This window comes from Hyaena hyaena, unplaced genomic scaffold (assembly GCF_003009895.1).
Source record: "Hyaena hyaena isolate Hyena2069 unplaced genomic scaffold, ASM300989v1 scaffold_479, whole genome shotgun sequence".
NCBI lineage: Eukaryota > Metazoa > Chordata > Mammalia > Carnivora > Hyaenidae > Hyaena > Hyaena hyaena.
In genome coordinates, this window is record NW_024081107.1 from 557,413 (window position 1) to 578,970 (window position 21,558).

The 21,558-nt window shown below is 35.0% G+C and overlaps 1 protein-coding gene across 2 annotated transcripts in view; it reads right to left on the reverse strand.

Annotated features, from left to right (window-relative positions):
* The window catches only part of UNC13C (unc-13 homolog C), a 564,606-nt gene that overhangs the window by 453,857 nt on the left and 89,191 nt on the right, over positions 1-21,558 (reverse strand). For both annotated transcript variants that reach the window (XM_039254229.1, XM_039254228.1), the window contains exons 2-3: positions 8,718-8,740; positions 8,078-8,142 (exon numbers count right to left, since the gene is read on the reverse strand). In XM_039254229.1, the coding sequence (XP_039110160.1) occupies positions 8,078-8,142; positions 8,718-8,740 (88 nt within the window). The remainder of the gene's footprint in view (positions 1-8,077; positions 8,143-8,717; positions 8,741-21,558) is intronic.

Sequence of the window (21,558 nt, forward strand, 5' to 3'; positions counted from 1 at the left end):
TCTCTCTCTCTCTCCTAGAAATAAAACATTAAAAAAAAAAAAAACATTAAAAAAAAAAAAAAAGAAATGGACCCATAAATGTATGGCCAACTAATCTTTGACAAAGCAGGAAAGAATATCCAATGGAAAAAAGACAGCCTCTTTAACAGATGGTGCTGGGAGAACTGGACAGCAATATGCAGAAGAATGAAACTGGATCACTTTCTCACACCATACACCAAAATAAACTCAAAATGGATAAATGACCTGACCATGAGATAGGAAACCATTAAAACCCTAGAGAAGAAAGCAGGAAACAACCTCCTTGCCCTCAATCGCAGCAATTTCATACTTGATACATCCCCAAAGGCAAGGGAATCAAGAGCAAAAATGAACTATTGGGACCTCATCTACATAAAAAGCTTCTGTATGGCAAAGGAATCAATGAAACTAATAAATAAATCAATAAAAATGACGGAATGGGAAAAGATAGTTGCAAATGACATATCAGATAAAGGGCTAGTATCCAAAATCTATAAGGAACTCACCAAACTCCACATCCAAAAAACAAATAATCCAGTGAAGAAATAGGCAGGAGACATTAACAGACACTTCTCTAAAGAGGACATCCAGATGGCCAACAGACACATGAAATGATGCTCAGTGTCCCTCATCATCAGGGAAATAAAAATCAAAACCACACTGAGATAACACCTCACGCCAGTCAGAGTGGCTAAAATGAGCAAATCAGAAGACTCTAGATGCTGGCGAGGATGTGGAGAAACCGGCACGCTCCTCCACTGTTGGTGGGAATGTAAACTGGTGCAGCCCCTCTGGAAAACAGCGTGGAGGTTTCTCAACAAATTAACCATAGAACTCTCCTAGACCCAGCAAAAGCACTGCTTGGAATTTACCCAAGGGATACAGGAGTGCTGATGCATAGAGGCACATGTACCCCAATGTTCATAGCAGCACTCTCAACAATAGCCAAATCATGGACAGAGCCTAAGTGTCCATCAACTGATGAATGGATCAAGAAGATGTGGTTTATCTATACAATGGAATACTACATTACAAAGAATGAAATCTGGCCATTTATAGCAACATGGATGGAACTGGAGGGTGTTATGCTGAGCGAAATAAGTCAGGCAGAGACAGACAGATACCATATGTTTGCATGTATAGGTGGATTAGGAGAAACTTAACGGAGGACCATGGGGGAGAAGAAGGGGGAAAATAGTTGGGGAGAGGGAGGGAGGTAAACCATGAGAGCCTCTTGAATATGGAGAACAAACTGAGGGCTGATTGGGGTGGGGGAGAAGGAAAGGGGGGTGATGGGTATATAGGAAGGCACTTGTTTGGAGAGCACTGGGTGTTATATGGAAATCAATTTCACAATAAACTATGAAGAAAAAAATAAAATCACCTGAATAGTTAATAAAAATAGCTATTAGTTGCTTGAGCTCAGCAGCTTCATTTTCTTTTTTTAAAAAATAGCTTCATTTTCTTAATTCTTTGATTACTACTAATTCTTTGCTACATGTAGGAAAAAAATATGCCTAAAGAAAATGGTTTGTAATCCACTCCACAAACACTATAAAGTGTGTAAGACTGATTTAAATTGCAGATTCATAGATCCCATGCCCAAGAGTATTTTCCATGGTTCCCAAACAGTCCATTGTTACGGTCCTGGGGTCTTTAGGTCCACACAGTCGAAGAGTCAGCCTAACAGCTGGTTTCCGTGGCTGCTGTCAAAATATACTCTAGTGACCCCACGATTTTCTAAATGGAGAAGAGATAAATAGAGAAGATGCTTCCTGAACCATTTCCAGGAAGCATTCATGCAAGCATGCAGCTGACCCTAAACTAGAGAAATGATTGCTGGTAGTAGGCCAAAATTAGATGAGCAATTTTGAGGTGAGAAGCAGACTGAGAAGATGGCATAGGAAGTCAATGGCTGCTTGGCAGTCATTCTTCATACATGGGTTTTCCAAAGTTGGTAGCCTTCTGCTACCAGGTTTCCCAATTAAGAGGTTCTTGGTCTAGGCCAAACTTTTGTATGTAAGATATAATGAGTCTGCAGGAGGACTATAGGCAGAGTGCTGAGGTCTAGTGGGCCTCCTTCCATCAACAGTCTATGATAGGGGTGGGACTTTGCCTAGCCTCACAGAAGTTTCTTTTTTGGCTGATTTAACTACTCTGTGGCTTGACTGCATCTGATATTAGCTAAGAGATCCCAGGTTTTATCAACCTTTAATGGATTAAGCAAGATAACTCCTTTTATTACTTTTATAAAGAGCAAGTGAAAAGGGACATTCCATCATTAATTACAAAGGTCTCCTTCTTGAGGCAATAGAACTGATTAAAGGAAATTTTTAACACACTGTATTTATATCTAGGGTGTTCTAAAGTATTTTCAGATGGAAGAATAAAAGGGTATAATTTATATCTAAGCAGTATTAGAATAATATTTTTATGAATTCATTCAACACAGCCTTCACAAGTTTCTCCCACGTAGAGAAACAAGGATTCAAGACCAAAAGCAAAGTGGCCTTTTGATCAATTGGGTTTAAATCTAGTGTGAGAAAAGACCCTTGATTTAATTTTTCCTGTAGGGATTTAGTAACATGGAGTTTGGGGGACAGGTCGTGGGGGGCAGATCCAGCTGTTTTTAATACTCCCAGTACTTTTCATATATGTCTCATCATGCATCCATGATTGTTTCAGATTTCATTCTTTTCCTAAAATGCCAGAGACCTGGGATCTTTTATCAAAGAATTCTAACCAACCTATCTAAGAAACTGTCAATCTAAAACAAGATTAATTTATGACTGAGGTCCTCATATGGGCAAGGCATTATCATAAGCTTTAGGGATAAAAATGTAAGTGAAAAAGACCAACTCTATGTGTTTAAAGATTTTAAAATCAGGTTGAAAGATACATATTTTGTTAATTTATGAAACTTAAATTCACATGTACCATAGAAATGACCCAAATGGCAACAGAAAAAGGAAATTAAGAATTCCTTATTATAATGAGAAATAGAAATCAAGAAAAAATACAAACAAGATATTCAAAGCCATGTAGAAAGATATATACTTTACATTGCAGAAATAAGGGGCCATTAAACACATTTAAGTAGAAAGGACTGTGATAAATCTTTAAGGAGATTAATCTGTAACAGTGTATAGATTGAACTTAATGTAGAGGAATTAATGAAGGAAGATCAGTTTGTATTCACCTAGGTAAAAGGCATTGAGGATTAAAACTAGGTTAATGCCAATATGAATAAAAATAAGTTGTAGAAATTATGAGCATGATGATTTGAATTGCTATTCAATGATGAATTAAGAATGCAGACCTGTCTTCATCTGATAACTCTTATAATAATTAATAACCTCTAATCCAAATTTATTTTTGCCTAAATCTATAGTGAACTCATTCTGTGCCTATTTCTCTGGAGGAAAATCTGTGAAGAGTAACTTGCTACTGTGATTGAACCTATCGTACATGGGGGCTGTCATTTTTTTAATGCTTGGCACACTTGGTTCAGAGCATGCAAGGATATTTGTGTAGCATGAACCACTGACCCAAGGAAGGGAATATAGAAATAGAAAGAGCCATTTTCTAGGCTTAGGAGAATTCGTGGGCCTTTCCTTGAAAGGTAAGTGAGTTAACTGAAATAAGGATAAATTTCATTCATGGACTAGATGCGGAAAAAATAAATAAAAAATTCTCAGCCACCCAAGGAGACTGCTGAAAAGATGAATTAAGAGCCTCTAGAGATTAAGAACAACCTTAGCCTCCATCTTAAATAATTATAGCCACTGGCCAAACATGAAGGTCAAGACTAGGAGTGGGAAATAGGTCTTAAGCACAGTATATTGCCTCTTCAACTTTAGGGAGAAATACAAAAGCACTGTCAGAAGTTTGACAAATATCAAGAGTATATTAAGCCAGCTATATCCACATATTGTAAAACCTAACTCATGTCAGATTTTATAACAATAACAAAAATCACTATTTTAATCAAGGTAAATTTAAAAACAAAGAAATTATTCACAACTTTGGCTGGTAATTGCTGGCTCACATTCACATTATTCATTCATGGCAGTAAGTAGACTACCTGGAAAATCTCAGCAAGTATTTTTATACTTGTACATGTGTACACACACACATACACACACACACACACACAGACACACACACACACACCTTTTCTCTTATTGTACCTCTTTGAGAGTGAGGTCAAAATGGAAGTTTCTATTTTTCTATTTGGCTATCTCTTTGTGTCCTCAATTTCACAGTCTCTTTCTCACCTCTCTCAAGATCAACTACTTTCTGCAAGGTTCAATAATTCTGGTAGTGGTTGCAAAGGCATCACCAAATTCCTGGAGTTAGGTAAATTAGCTATAGCCTGGTTCAGAATCATAACTTAGTTTTGAGGAACTTAGTTCCATGAGAGCTATCCTGCAGAAAATTTGGATGATTACAGAAGGAAATGAACCAAGAAGATCAGAATATCCTCTCACGAACTATCATTCCCCTTATTCTCACCAGTTTTATGGATTCTTCTGCAGACAGGTTAGTACCTTAAGACTAAAAAGACTATATATAAAAGCTTTGCAATGCTCCTCATCTTGCAACCAATGATGAATACTTGGAAAAGGTAACTGACTTCATTCCCTATCATTTATTAAAGTAGTTTCATTAATTTGACTTCTCAAAAGCTGGCTGGCCATGGGCATGTGTCACTTATAATCCCTCAGGGTAAATATTCTGAGAAAAGTGTAGTTGGATGACAGCCTTCAGACATCACACTTCCAGAATTCACTAAAGTATTCATCCCAAGGCAACACTCAACAACCTGATCCAAACCAATGACTGATCATGGTGGAGATAATAAAGGTGGTCACATATGCACAATGTTGGACTCTTCTAACTGTATCTTTTATCTAGGACACCCCCCCCCATTGATCTGGCAATTTCTTATAGCCTCATCAGTCAGTTTAAGGCTTTTGATGGCCAGTTCTTCCTTCCCCATTTCCTCTCACAGAAGTCAGACATATGTCATGGTCCAAAGGCTTTTTTCATCTACTTCTGTCTCTCCACTTTTTCTGAGAGATATTTCTCCCTCTAAAACCTTTTGTACTTCTAAGACTTGGTGTGTGCTTCTATTATTACTCTTAATGTACATTTATGAAAAAAGTTACCAAATTATTTTAAAAAACTCACTGGGAACTTGTGGGGATGAGCACTGGATGTTATGTGGAAACTAATTTCACAATAAACTATTAGTAAAAAAAAAAAATCACTGGGAGCAGTAAACTGTTAAATTTAGTATTATCACTGAAACATGCATTTTTTTTTCTAGAGTTTTCCCTCTCTCTTCTCTTTACCCAGAGCCTATTTACATTTATTTTGAATTAGATAGGTAAAATGGAGTGGAGTTTGCCATGTCTTTTCTAGGAATATTTACATGAGATATATAGACAGGTGAGCAGAAATCAGAGCAGCATTGTTAACAATTAACTGGTTTCAGTGTATAGGCCATTCCTTCATTTACTTGAGAAGGGGAGGGAATGATCAATGTGGCTTAGCTCTAACCTAGTGCAAATGTTGAAAGTAGAAGATGGAGAGAGAATTATCATGAAGAAGCATGGACTCCATTCTCAAAGTCAGCTCTCGTCTGTTTTCCAAGACAATCAAAGTTGTAATACTTAGAAGAATTATATTAATTCATGTTAATGAATGTATAATTAATGCTTCAGTATACAGATAAACGTTTCTTAATATATTTATAGAATAAGTAAAATAAGTAAATCCTATAAAAGGTTGTAATTGAAGGCTATACTTCAATGTACACTTTGGGTTCTTCAAGAGGAAATAGTCAGATAATGACAAATTCTCTTAATTACTGAAAATTATCACCCTTTTCCCATAGCATCATATTACTAAAATCCTATGCAAAGTCTTTGACAAGAAGTTTCTGGAAAAATTAAATGGAAAAGATCTGTTCAAAATGCTAAGATCATCTGTGCATTTACACACCTTCCACTTAGAAAATGTGTTTAGATTAACTTGCTTTGACATTGATAAAACTACATATTTAGCAACAAGTTAGGAAATCAAGTGGTTATCGAGTATTGGATGCCACAAGCAGGGAGGATTTAGAGGAAATCTGAGATCAAATAGTCAGGTAAGTCTCCAAGATCATGACATACATGTTTTCGTAATCAAATTGGAGCTCTACTCAATTATTTTCTAAGATAAACTTTTATTTTGTCAAGTTATCACTATCTTGTCAACTTAAATAGTATGTGTGGGGAAGGGGAGACAGATTCATCCATTTTTGCTTAAATTTTCTATGAATAATTCATAGTGATCTTTCATTACAGCTGGTTTTCCTAATTCATTTAAACCACTGTGACACTGTAACAGAGATGGGAGTAGTTCTTCACAATTTAAAGAACAGTTAAGAGTTTATAGACATACAATTAAGTAATTAAGATGTGACTTGTTAGGTGACAGAAATTAGACTTTTGAAAAAAATCCAACTATATATGGTATATTTTATTTTTCAGGAGCTCCATATTTAAAATTTTACATGTTTAATTTAAGGTAAATAACATGTGAATGTATTTAACAGAAGAGTTTCAAAGAGTGTATTCTTTACTATTATTTTAGAGAAAAAGAGAAAGAGAGGGAAGGAGAGGGAGACTGCAAGGAAGGGGCAGAGAGAGATGGAGGCAGACAATCCCAAGCAGGCTCCACACTGTCAGCACAGAGCCTGACAGGGCTCAATTAATTGCACAACCCTGGGATCATGACCTGAGCTGAAATGAAGAGTAGGACACCTAACTAACTGAGCCACGCAGGTACCCCTATTGTATACACTTATGTTCAAAGGTCAAAACTTTTAAAACTCATCTATCTTTCAATAGGTCTATACTGTACATAAGCTTTGGTCAAAAACTTCACTTTAAAAATCTAATGTATTTGCTATAGTATCATTTGCAATACTGGCACCTAGAAATATTCTTGAAAATCCATTAACAGAAGATGAATGAATGTTCTATAAATGTTTTGAAATATTTTCATCACTTAGAAATAATAAAGTGAAAAGTTTTCCAAGGCATGCTGTTAAATGGAAAAGAGAAAAAGGAAAAAAAAAAAAAAAAGACAGGAAGCGATATTACAGAGGCAAAATAGCCTACTGAGTAAGATCACAGACTCTACAACTAGACTAGCTGGGTTTGGATACTCAATTTGCCACTTAGTAGCTGTATGGAGGCAAAGGGTTTTTACAACTATTTCATACAACAGTTTCCTAATTTGTATGAAGGTCAAACTAGTACTTACCTCACTGGGCCACCTCAAGGATCAGATCAGTCATTATACAGGAAATAATTCTAACACTAGTTGCTACTATTTTGTTACTAAATCAGCATTTATTGTATGTAGAGTGGCTTAGTTTATGCTGAATATACGGAGATACACAGTACAGAATTATTCTATAAAAACATAAACATGTATGCAAGCATTAGAAAAAAGCCTGTGAACATACATGCCAAACTGATACCAATGTGTAATCATGAGCATTCAAGAAGATCCTTTGTGTTTTTTATGATTTTACATGCAAATTATAATTCATACATTAATTTGTGATAAAATTAAATATTTTCATCCAACCATGAAATAACTATAAAAAGTAATAAAGAAAAACATTGATCTACCTATTGGCAAAGAAAGATATTTCCTAAGTTGCAAAAAAGCAGATCAAAAGATAGTATTAATTCTATTATTGTGAACTTATTTAACATTATGTGTTCATATTTCTGTATAGAATGGTAACATTAATAGCTAATCCATTTTGACCTTTATATATAGACAGATGTAAACATAACTACATATATGTATATACCTCTATACGTTATTTTTTTAAAAAACTAAAGAAGCTGTCTTTTAATGAAGAAAACAGTAAAGATAGGTAATTACACCATCATGCAACATTCTGCATTCAAAATGCATACGGCAAGAGCACAGCCAAGTGCCACTGATAAATGGAAAGAATTAAAAAGATTATGAATGTACTCACCCACCAATCGCCTGGAGTCCAGAGACTTTAGCAGCATCCAAATCATTGCCACTGACTATTCGAGCCTTAAATGAAAAACAAGAACGAAACAAAAGAAAAGCAAACATTTAGCATACTATAGCTCCATATATGTTAATTTGGGACACGCATCAACTGCACTAGACATTTAACACCTAATATGACAGATGCTAAGCAGGGTCAGCTCCAAGTCAAAGCTAATATGTTTTTGTGAGTGGAGGTTTTGAAATTAGCTGTTAGCATTTAAACAAAAGCACTGGCACAGTCCAGGAAAACATATATTCCCAATACTATTTGCCCTTAAAACTTGCTATGTGCAGTAAACATGAATCTGTTAGAGAGATCATGATTAGCCAGACTTAAGAACAGATGCTGAGTTTGACCGTAGCAGACCCCTAAGTTGGCAAGTATAAGCTAAGTAAGCGCAGCTGGCAAGGTGTAACCTCTTCAGAAATGCAACATATTGGGGGCGGACTTAAAGGACAACCAAAAGATGGAAAGCTGGGTAACATGCACATTTCACAACTAAAACAGAGAAACCAAAATAGGTCTAATATGTCACAAACAAACATGTACAAAAGACAAGATCCCTCAGGAGAGAAGAAAAAGTATGATTTAAAACCTTTTCATCCACAGAACTGCTATCTGAAAGAGAATCAGGAAAAGAAGGAATAAATGTTAGAGAGTACGTTAAGAGATCATTTAAACATATACATGAACAAAGTGTTACTATTTTACAATGCTTAAAATCATAAACAGAATTTCAAGGCTGAACCCCAAGGGAAAAAGGATAGTTTGTCCTCTTAAAGATCTGAAAAATGTGCCAGGATGCTTGAAAAGTATTGAAGAGTGATTACGGGATTTAAAGACAATGTGTCACACAGAGAAAAGAACACAGTTGAAGAATCAGAAGTCTTAAGCTCCAGCTGGGGCTCTGCCAGTTACTAAGCACACTGGGCAAACTACCAAATTCTCTCGAGTCTCGAGTCTAGACCCAACTCTGCAAAGAGTCATGACTATTTTGCCTATTGGCCTCCAAATAGTGTTCGGACAATCAAGTGAGATCAAAATATGTGGAAGTAAACCTCAGGTGACTACATAAATTAAATATGTTTTAGTAAGGGATTATTTATTTATGGCTGGTCATAGAGCTCAAGGGTTAACAGAATAATCAAATATACTCCACTTTGCAAATAAGAGAACTGGTGTCCAAAGCAGTTAAATGACATGATTAAGATCACAAAGCTAGTCAATGGCAGAAGTGGGACACAAACTCAGGACCCCTGATCTGCTGCCCTTTAAGTCCCGTGTTTCAGGTAAATTGAACAAGAGAGAGAGAAAGGGGTAGCTTGTCCCCAGTTCTCCAGTGCCATTTAAGAAACATCACAGGGTCAACATTTCTCAGTTTCAATGCTCTTGGGCCCAAGTAGATCAGCAATGGACTATATTCATTTTTAACTCAAGTCTGAATCTGCCAGGGTCATGATGGCATCATCCATTTCTATCTTACAGGTTAATACTGCTCTTAAACTTATTAATTTTTGCTCATTAACATGAATGAGCTGGAAGAACTTCTCTATGAACACAAGTTGGCAGAAATCTAGACCTAGAATGACCTTGGGGTTCATGTAATCAAAACCTTTCATTTTTATGGATTAGCTCCAGCAATATAAAGATTTATCTGGGTCATGTAGCTCAATGACAACTTTTATTGATAAAAATCTGCAATGTATTTGTTTTCTTGACTCATTAGCTATGGCTTAATTACTGTAACTATTTGTGTGCAATAGTTTCCATATTTCACAACCCTAAGAAGTGTATCTTTGAATCTAAAACAAGATAAAAGCACAAGTAGTAAAAAACCAACCTTATGGATAGCCATGAATATTTTAACATACTGCATACAATATCCAAAATTCAGTATTAAATAAGAATATATTGTATCCATGGAAATCATCACAAGCATAGTTTAAAATCATAGAATAACCAATTTAATATGAGATATCAACTCATCAGACAATATACATCTACATTTCAGTAAGTATCAAAAAGTTCTTCGATAAAATTTCAAAACCCTCTCATTTTTTAACCATGTATCAAATCAGATTGGAATGAATCTTACTTGAGTTTAATGTGTTGGAAAAAAACATTTCCAGAGACATAAACTTAAGTGTGAAATATTAGGTCATACCCATTATCACTGAAAGAAAAATAAATATGCCCACAACCATCATTTTAATAGATTTCTTGAAATTCTGATCAATATATTTAAGCAGACCAATTTAAGCAAAATTAAACAATACAAATGTTAGGAGGCAGGAAACCAAGTCGGTACTTTCAGGCATTGTAATTTTAAACTCAAAAGACAAATCACCTGGAAAACTATTAGGGTTAAATATAACAGGTAGCAAGGTGAACATATAAGCAACACAAATAAAAATATTAAGTTATTTTCTACAAACCCCCAGTAACTAGCTTGATAAATAATAACAGATCTGATTTCAAATATTCATGACTTTAACACTGTCTCCTATTAATAACTGGCTTCTAAATCAACCGTTCCACTGAGTCAAGGTAATATTAAAGTCATTAATTATTTTTCAGCTGCTAAATCTATTTCAACTTTTTCATTCATTATTCATTCCTTCATCGAGTACATATTTTTATTAATTACCAACAAACCTTTTTCGTTCACCCCTACTCCTTTCTTGTCTACCTGCTACAATGTCCGCTTTGAAATCTTTCTAAATACGGATAAAATCACACCACTTCCCTTCCCTCTTTAAACCCACCTATGTTACCCAATGCCCACACAAGAGAAAACAGGTCTATATCTACTGCAGACTAATGAGCCCTCATTCACATACTACAGTTAGGCCACAGTGAAGTTCACATCATTTCATCTTTAGGTCATGCTCTTCTAAATCTGTATGCCTTTGCATTTTCAGTTTTCTTCCCTTAAGACAAGTGCTCCCCTTCATCTAGCTGTCTGTCAGCCTCCTAAACTCACTTAAAGTGTAACGCTCTCTCCTGGCAACTTGTAACCTGTCAGGGATCCATGGCTTGTATGACTGAGCACTGCACACTGCATTCCTCCTGGCTAACCACCATCTTTTGTCAGTTTCCTTATCTGCAGTCCTAATAGATACAAGCTCCTTAATTTTATCTATTTTCAACCTTCTAATTTCTACTGCATTCTGAAATGTAGTAGACACCAATAAATCTTTGCTAAACATTGAGTGAACAACCTTAAAAAAGCTACAACAAATTATGGAAGTATCTAAAACACCAAATAAAATTTATTTTATCTTCCTTGATAGGGAAGATGAATTACTTTATAAAAGACTTACAAGATATAAGTTAAAATCCTAACAAGTTGTTATAGGATTAATATTTCAAGTACAGAGGTGCCTGACTGACTTGGTTAAGTCTTTCACTCTTGATTTCCACTCAAGGAGGGTGGAGCCTGTTTAAAATTCTCTTTCCCTGTGCCCCATCCCCACTCATTGGCACGTGTGTGCAAGCACTCACCTCTCAAAAAATTTTTTTCAAGTAAAACTGGGTAAATAAGTCAAAATATGTAAGACTTTTTAAAAGGAGAATTAGGAGGAAAATATATCAGAATATTAAAAATCTATACAAACTAAAGCATCATTGTCCTGGCAAAATAGAAGTAGTAGTTCAACAAAATTAGCTAAGTAACAAAACCTTATACTTAACAATTCAACAAATAAGGAAGGATGGGTTGTTATCAAAGACAAAGAGACATACTGGTCAATAAATGATGCTTAGAACATAGGTCAAACATCTGAAATATTTTTATATCCGTATCTCACACATAGTCCATGAAGTTCAAAATGTATTAAATAATTAAATATATGGAAAAACAAGTAGAAATAGAATATTTATTAACCCTATGGAATAAGAAGATACATTTATAGTTAGAGGTTTTGTTATGCTTGTTTAGTATTTTTGTATATAAAAACAAAAAGAGGGGATTTGGGGTGGCTCAGTCAGTTAAGCATCCAATTGACTCTTGTTTTTGGCTCCATTCATGATCTCACGGTTCTTGAGATCAAGCCCCACATGGGGCTCCATGCTCAGTGTGGAGCCTGCTTTGTATTCTCTCTACCTCTATCTCTGCCCCTCCTGGCTCATGCTTGCATGCTCTCTCTCAAAATGAATATTTTAAAAAATAAAACCAAAAAGAAAATGAAATATGTTTACTAAAAACATGTATGTTAATGTTTAGTACATAAAGAACTCAGAGCTCTCTAAAATGTTGAGCCTAATACACCCCTAAATTGGTCAACAATGTGACTAGATGATTCACAAATTAGAATACATGAACAATGATCAACTTATTAAAATGGTCTCAGATTATAAAAATTTCTCATGATCAGAATATTTTAATCATATTAAAATAATACCAAACACTGTTGATGTCATTAATCTAATACTGATACATGGTTGATGATAGTGAAAACTAATAGAATTTTCAGAAAAATTTTAGTCATGTCTAGCAAGTAGGCTCTGTTTTGAAGAAAACTTTTTTTAAGTTGATGCTTAAGAAATTATTTTTGTTATGGATTACACACCCTCAATTTAATATGTTAAGGTCCTAACCCACAGTGTCTTTATAAGGAGACATTTGAGAGCACCTGGGTGGCTCAGTCAGTTAAGTGTCTGACTGCAGCTCAGGTCATGATCTCACTGTTTGTAGGTTCAAATCCCACATCTGGCTCTGTGCTGACAGCTCAGAACCTGGAGCCTGTTTCAGATTCTTTGTCTCCTTGTCTCTCTGCCCCTCCCCAGCTCATAGTCTGTCTCTCTCAAAAGTAAACAAACTTTAAAAAAAATAGAAAAAAAAAAGGAGACATTTGGAGACAGGTGCACACACAAGAAAAACACCATCTGAAGATCACAGCTCTGCTGCCACAAGCCAAGGAACTATATAGCAGATGCTAGGACAGAGGCCTGGACAGACCCTTCCCTAGAATTTTCCCAGGAAGCATTGCCCTGTCAGCATACCTTGGTCTCATATATCTAGCCTCCAGACTGTGAGACAATAGATTTCCATCATCCTAAGTCACTCGGTGTATGGTACTTTGTTAATTCAGCCCTAGGAAACTAACATAACTTTAAGTCATAAAGAAAAAAATCAAGTGTAAAGATCTGCACCATTATTTACAGAAAATGATATATGATAAGTATAGACATATGGGTTGAAAATTATGTTTTATGACCTTGATTCAATAATTTATGACCCTTAAAATAAACACATTTAAATTACTATATAAAAATATAGGAAATGTTTATGGTGTATGTACATAAATACTTGTATAATATAGGTATATATTACATATACATATGTATAATTACATATTCATTATACCTGTTACATATTTGTATCAGTAAACGCACACCTGCGTATACACACACACACACACACACACACACACACACTCTCAGAATGGCTTTGTACCCTGACACATTGCCTTTTGTTACACATGTTGATGTTTTTGCTTTGTCTGATTAAACCTCTGTAATTACACAACAAAGAAAAACTGTAACAAACAAATTCTGTTGTTACATGCTGGATACTCCTTATAAGGTTGTTCCCAATGCTCCTTATCTCAACAGTGTTATCATGGCACAATAAAGTCATTTTGCACTTCAGTGACTTAATGTTAATTTAAGACCACAATGCATCCACCTACTTTATAGCGAAAACTCCTCTATAAATAAGATTATAATGGGGCTCCAGTGACTGTACATTGTTTAATGTCTCAATACTCCACAAACTTGTTGTTTTAAAAAAATTTAGCTTATAAAATATTTACTAGGTGAGTATCACTATTTTACTCAACCATGCTGCAAAGGAACCTAAAAAACTAAAAGCTAAAGCTTATAGGAAAATCTGTAATTTAAGTGCGTCTCCTGAGTATGAAAAACCCATCAGTGTTTCTCATGTGAGCATGCTTGAGAAGGAAATTTAAATGTGATTTAAGTCAACATACGACCTTCTGAGCACTCACTTTTCCTTCATACATAAGTGAAATAAAAGAGTTTGGTCAGCGTATAGGTAAAGCTTCTAGCTCTAAATTCTAGGATTTTGTTTCTCTAGGTGTAATTCATTTTCAGTGTTATATTTCCTCACCAGTTATCACCAAAAATATTAGTACCTACCACCTAAATCTGAGATATTTATAATTACTTCATGATTTAAAGTAAAAGTAAAAATCATGTTTTCTCTCTTGGTATTTTATCCTTGTTATAAGACACTTTTAATTTTTTTTAAAAAATTTTAACATGTTTTATTTATTTCTGAAAAAGAGAGAGGCAGCGTGAGCAGGGGAGGGCCAGAGAGAGAGGGAGACACAGAATGCAAAGCAGGCTTCAGGCTCTGAGCTAGCTGTCAGCACAGATCCCTATGCGGGGGTCAAACCCACAAACTGTGAGATCATGACCTAAGCTGAAGTCGGATGCTTAGCTGACTGAGCTACCCAGGAGCCCCAAGACACTTTTTAAAGAAAATTTGAACTTAAGATTTCAAAATGCATAAGGAATCTGAGTTCTGGAGGCCTATCTAGCTTAGCAATTTCCCTAAACTTCTTTGTTCTAACGTCCTTCTTTGCCCTCAGACCCTTCAAGGATCGTGTAAATCTCCCACTAGTGATAACATTGTTCAGTATCCACTTTGGAAATAAGTTTGCTTTATTTGCCAGCATATCAAAATACATAGGACTTTTGAAACATGTATACCATGCCTGAAAGTCATGAGATGAGAGCTGAACAGTCCAGAGAAAAATGTATGTTGTAATTAGGGGATTGCTGAGTTGCCATTATCCTTTACAGAGTACTTACTATGTGCTAGATATTCTGCAGAGCACTTTATCTGCTCTTTTATTGAATCTTGGCAACTGTCTTGTGAGGCTATCAATATTCATTAGATCTTGCCACACCAGAGGAAATCCTTTGTCTGGCTCTCATTTCGGGTACAATTCTGGATATAATAGAGTGGATGCTGGGTGAGAGATTCACGTTCATATCTCATACACTTTTCTGTTCAGTTTTGGGCAGGGGGGGCGTAACCTGAAAAACTGAGTCACAATGACAACACAATATGTAAGGATATATGAAATGTATGAACATGTTGATATCGGAGCAAGGAGAAAAGATCTAACTCTAGCCAGAGAGGACATTGGGTTTGTAAACAATTCATGGGGATAAGGATTTATGAATGGGTGTTTGTCAGTTGAATGAAGGCATTCTTAGAAGGGAAAATTTTTGCAAGGACTTTGAAGCTTTAGGGAGTATGGGGCATTAGGAACTGAAATGTGGGACTATGATAGTAAAGAATTATAAGAAATAAAGCATAGATGGGTATGATTTATTGCTTAAAAATCTTGATCTATTCCACTAAGCAATCTAAATTATACTCAAAGTGTAATGTAGAATAATAGTTTGTTTTCAAGCAAGAGACTGACATGTGACATGATCAGAATTTTCTTTGATTTTAAGGATCTAATCCAGTCCTCTGGACAATAAAGCAGAAAAGGATGATATGGGAAGATTCTGCTCTCTGGCCCACCTATACCACAATTCTACACACACGCACAGATGCAATTTAACAATTTTTTAAAAGTAATCTCTACACCCAAAATGAAGCTTGCACTCACGATCCTGAGATCAACAGTCACATACTTCACCAACTAAGCCAGCCAGGTACCACAACTATATAGTAATGTTAAATATATTGTATACTTGAAAAAAATCTAACACCATGTGTCAACTATACTCACAATTTTATTTACAAAACTTTAAAACCTAAGCTTAAAACAAAAACAAACGTAATCCCCAAATCCCCACAAATGAAGTAGCAACTCAAAACTAATAGTGAATGACAAAGACCAAAATAGCTCTCAGGGACATTGGAACAATTTATTCATTCAGCAAATGATGATCCAGTGACCCCTAAATGCTAGGCACTGTGCTAGGGACTAGAGAAACAATACTTGAAAATAAAGGTAAGTATCACCATTCTTCATAGAACTATAGAACTGTAGTGGTAAGCCCACACAGCCTATTCTGTGCACAATTAACTCAAGCTTTTATTTTATTATTTAAAATTTTTTTAATGTTTCTTTATTTTTGAGAGACAGAGCACAAGCAGGGGAGGGACAGAGAGGCAGGGATAAACAGAATCCGAAGTAGGCTCCAGGCTCTGAGTTGTCAGCACAGAGCCTACGTGGAGCTTGAAACCACAAACCATGAGATCATGACCTAAGCCTAAGTCAGATGCTTAACCAGCTGGGCCACCCAGGCGCCCCAAAGCTAAAACTTTTAGAGCTACCTGAATAAAACACTTAGTTAACATAATGTCAACACTTAGAATATAAATACATGAGATAAAAACTAGGAGAATGTTGAAACAATGAAGAAATTTCCCATCTACCCAAAAACATAAATGGAAACAATTTACTCATTATTAAAGAAACCTTGGGCCTATACCAACTGTGGGTTCAGAATTCACATCAAACTAAAATATGTTTGCTGTTTTCACAATGAATACTGCTAAAGATTGATGATGCACCTGACCACAAAAGAAACCTCAATATATTCCATAAGAGTGGCACCATCAAGAGCAATTAAATAAGAAATCAACAGTGAGTTGGCAATTTAAAACCATCACCACCAACAACAACTAACTATGGAAATATAAACATTCCCTAATGTGATATGGGTAGGAAGAACACAGACAGTAGCAATTATGAAATATTTATAACTAAACTAATACTAAACATACATCTACACATACACACATGAACTTCTGAGATCTGTTTTGATAGGAGGTTGACATCCTTAAGTGTTTTAAACGTAATTTAAAAATTAAAATAGACAAAATAAAAATTCAACTCAAGAAACTAAAAACAATCACAGAAGAAAAATCAGGATAATAAAGATGCAAAATAATTATGTAAAATTATTTTCTGAAAAATATATAGAAGTATAAAATGATATTTCATTGTGGTTTTGATTTACATTTTCTTGATCCTGAGTGATGTTAAGTATCCTTTCACGTGTTGTTGGCCATCTATATGCCTTTCTTTGGAGAAAGGTCTTTCAGGCCCTCTACCCATTTTTAATTGGAATTCTTTTGGTGTTGAATTGCAGGAATTTAATATTTTTGAGAGAGTGAACAAGCCAGCAGAGGAGGTGCAGAAGGCAGGGCGGGAGGACACAGAGTATCTGAAGCAAGCTCTGTGCTGACAGCAGAGAGCCCAACACAGAGCTGGAACTCACAAAGCTGAGCAGAAGTTGGATGCTTAACTGACTGAACCATGCAGGTACCCAGGATTATAGGAATTCTTTATACATTATGGATATTAACCCTTAGCAGGTATATAATTTGCAAATATCCTCTCCCTTTTAGTAGGTTATGTTTGTGTTTTGTTGATGGTTTCCTTTGCTGTGCAAAAGCTTTTTATTGTGATGTAGTCCCAATAGTTTCTATTTCCTTTGGTTTCCTCTGTCTTAAGTGACAGATCTTTAAAAAAATGCTACTATGGCTGATGTCAACAAAATTACTGCCAGCGTTCTCTTCTAGGAGTTTTATGGTTTCGGGTCTCACATTTAGGTCTTTAATCCATTTTGAGTTAATTTTTGTGTATGGTGTAAGCAAGTGGTCCAGTTTGATTATTTTGCATGCAGCTGTCCAGTTTTCCCAACACCTTTTTTTGAAGAGACTACCTTTTTCCAATTATACATTCTTGCTTCCTTAGCCATAAACTGACCATGTAAGCACGGGTTTACTTCCGAGCTCCCTATTCTGTTCCATTACTCTAGGTGTGTATTTTATACTACGATCAAAGAGACAAGAAATAACAAGCATTGGTGAAGATGTCAAGAAAAAGGAATCCTTGAGTACTGTTGATGGAAATGGAAACTGGTACAGCTGCTGGGAAAACAGTAGGGAAGTTCCTCAAAAAATTTAAAGTACCATATGATTTAGTAATTCCACCTCTCAGGGTTTATCCCAAGAAAATGAAAAGATGTATGCATCCTTAGGTTTACTGTAGTATTATTTACAATAATACGGACAACTGAAAGTGTCCATAGATACGTGAATGCACAAAGATGTTCACACACACACACACAGGAATATTACTCAGCCACAAAATAGGATGAGATATTGTCATTTGTGACAACATAGGTGGACCTAGAGGGCAGAAGGCTAAGTGGAATGAGTTAGACTGAGAAAGAGAAACATGATTTCATCTTATGTAGAATCTAAAAAAACAAACAGAAAGCAGAATCAGACCTATAATACCGAGAGCAAACTGATGGTTGCCAGAGAGGAGAAAGGTGAGGGGATAGGTAATCTGACTGAAGGGGAGTAGGAGATAAATGATTCTTCCAGTCATGGAATGAGTAAGTTATGGGGATAAAAGGTGTGGCATACGGAATATATTCAATGATGTTTTCATAGCATTGTATGGTGACTTATCATAGCTATTCTTGTGAGGACCATAGCATATGGAGTTTTTTAATCACTATGTTGTACACCTGAAACTCATGTCAAATTATGAAGTATACTCAAAAAAGCTATGAAATAAAGAACACTTATTTAAAGCATTAAATCAAAGTATAATTCTTTACCAAGACTGGTTAAGAAGAGGGAAGGTACATAGGAACAGTATCATTATGTAAAAAGGATGTAACTGAAGATTCAGTGGAAACTTTTAAAAATTTACAGGTATGCTATAAACATCTTCAAGTCAATTAATGCTAAAACCAGAAGGTAATTTTCCAAAAACATTATTTTAGTATGAAATTTCTAAAAGCTATTACTAATATTTATACAAAAATATAGAAAACTAAGACTATTACTAAGGAACTTTAATCATTAGGAAAATCTTCCCCAAAAGAGAATATCAGATGATTTTTTAAAGCTTTATCAAGTCTGTATGAAATAAATTTGTCTATCATTGGTATTACCTAAATATAAAAGTAAATTGAACACACAGAATGCAAGCAGAAAGAAATGTACATTTTCTGAGGCTAGTATAAGTTTGCTTATATATAATATATATATATGTAATTATATATGTTTGCTTATATATAATATATATATGTAATTATGTATACATATATATGTATATATATAATATATATATAAAGATAATATGCATCTCATTGGAGTTCCAGAAAACAAGAGGAAGAGGAATGTTTGCTTATATATACATATATATATATGTAATTATGTATACATATGTATGTATATATATAATATATATATAAAGATAATATGCATCTCATTGGAGTTCCAGAAAACAAGAGGAAGAGGAATGTTTGCTTATATATACATATATATATATGTAATTATGTATACATATGTATGTATATATATAATATATATATAAAGATAATATGCATCTCATTGGAGTTCCAGAAAACAAGAGGAAGAGGAATAGGATTCTGAGGCTACTCAAATTGCTGTAACAAAATACTATAGACTGAGTAGCTTAAACAACAGACATTCTCAGAGTCCTGTAGAGTGGAAAGCCCAGGATCAACTTGCTATCAAATTTGATTCTTGATAAGGGCTCTTTTACTGGCTTGCAGAGGTCCACTTTCTCACTGTACCGTCCCATGACAGTGAGCTGTGGGCTTTTTCCTATTCTGAAAAGAACTCTGATCTCACCATTGGACCCTACCCCTCAAGACCTCAGCTAAACCTAAGTAACTCTCAGAGGTCCCACTTTCAGATACAATCACATTGGGAGTTAGAGCTTCAATATTTTAATTTTGAGAAGGCACCAACATTCAGACTGTTACAGAGCTGAAAATGTATTTGTTAAAAAAAAAATGACTAAAAAATTCTCTAAGTTGGGCAAAAATTAAAACACAAATCTGCAGAATAAGCTGAGTAAATCATGAACAGGACAAAAATCAAAAATTCATTTCAAGATACATCACAAACTCCTGAAAACCAAGAGCAAAGAAAAAAATGTTAAAAGCACTAAGACAAATGGTACATGATCCATAGGGAAGAAGTCTGAATGAGAATGGATTTCTTAACAGAAACCATAGAGGCAGAAAGAGACAGCATAACACTTTTCAAATGTTTAGAGAAGAAAATGATCAACCCCAGATTCCATGTTCAGTGCAAATATATCTTCAGGAATTAAGTGGAAATCAGGACATTCTCAGATGAAGGAAAACCATGAGACTTTATAACCAGCCATCTTATTTTAAATGGATGTCTAAAGAAAATTTTCTGAGCAGAAAGGAAATGACAAAAGAATCTTGAAACATCTGGAAAGGAGAATGAATGTTAAAAGCAAAACTATGTATTTATATAATATGGTTTCCTTGTCCTCTGGAGTTTTCTGCATTATGTTTGATGGTTGAAATAAAAATTTTAACACTATCTGATTTGGTTATTAAAGTATACAGAGGAAACATTTAAGACAATTTTACTTTAAATGTGAGGGGATAAGGATACAGTGTTATAGAAGGTTTTTGCACTGGACTTGAACCAGGAAAATGTATACAACAGGAGACTTGATCAGTTTTGTATATGTAATATGTAATAGGCAAATTAATGGCCCCCAGAGACAACCATGTTATAATTCTTGGAACCTTAATATTTTATTTAACATGGAAAAAAGAAATTAGCAAACTTAATTCTATCTGCAACTTTAATGAACTGACTATAATATTGGAATATTATCCAGGGTTATCTGGTGGGTTCAGTGTAATCAGAAGGATCCTTAATATTGAAGAGGTAGGTAGCAGAGTGAAGTCAGAGTGATGCGGTACTAAAAAGCTCAATACAGAGTTGCTGGTTTTGAAAGTAGACATACATTTTTTTAGCTCACAGAACATTTACATCTAAAAGCTGGAAAACTGAAACAGATTCTTCGCTAAGCCTCCAGAAGGGAATACGGCTGTACTGATACCTTGGCTTTATTCCAGTCAATCTTTAACAGACCTTTCTTCACTTTCAGAATTTTAAGAAAAAAATTTGTGTTTCCGCTTGTGGCAATTTTTTAAGAAAGCAATAAAATACTTAAACATAATTTAATACCTAGAGTAGCCACTAAAAAAGCTATACAAAGAGATACACTCAAATTTAAAATTTACACATAACCTATAGAAATGCAGACAAGTTAGAGAATGAACCCAAAGAAAACAAACAGAAGACTAAGAATAAAATGGCACATTTAAGCCTTATCAATAATTGCATTAGGGGTGCCTGGGTGGCTCAGTCAGTTGAGTGTCTGACTTTGGCTCAGGTCATGATCTCAGTTTGTCAGTTCAAGCCATACATCAAGGTCTCTTGCTGTCAGCACAGAGCCCACTTTAGGTCCCCTGTCTCCCTCTCTCAAAAATAAACATTTACAAAATACTACTTGCATTAAGTGTAAATGATCTAAATTTATCAAATAAACAGG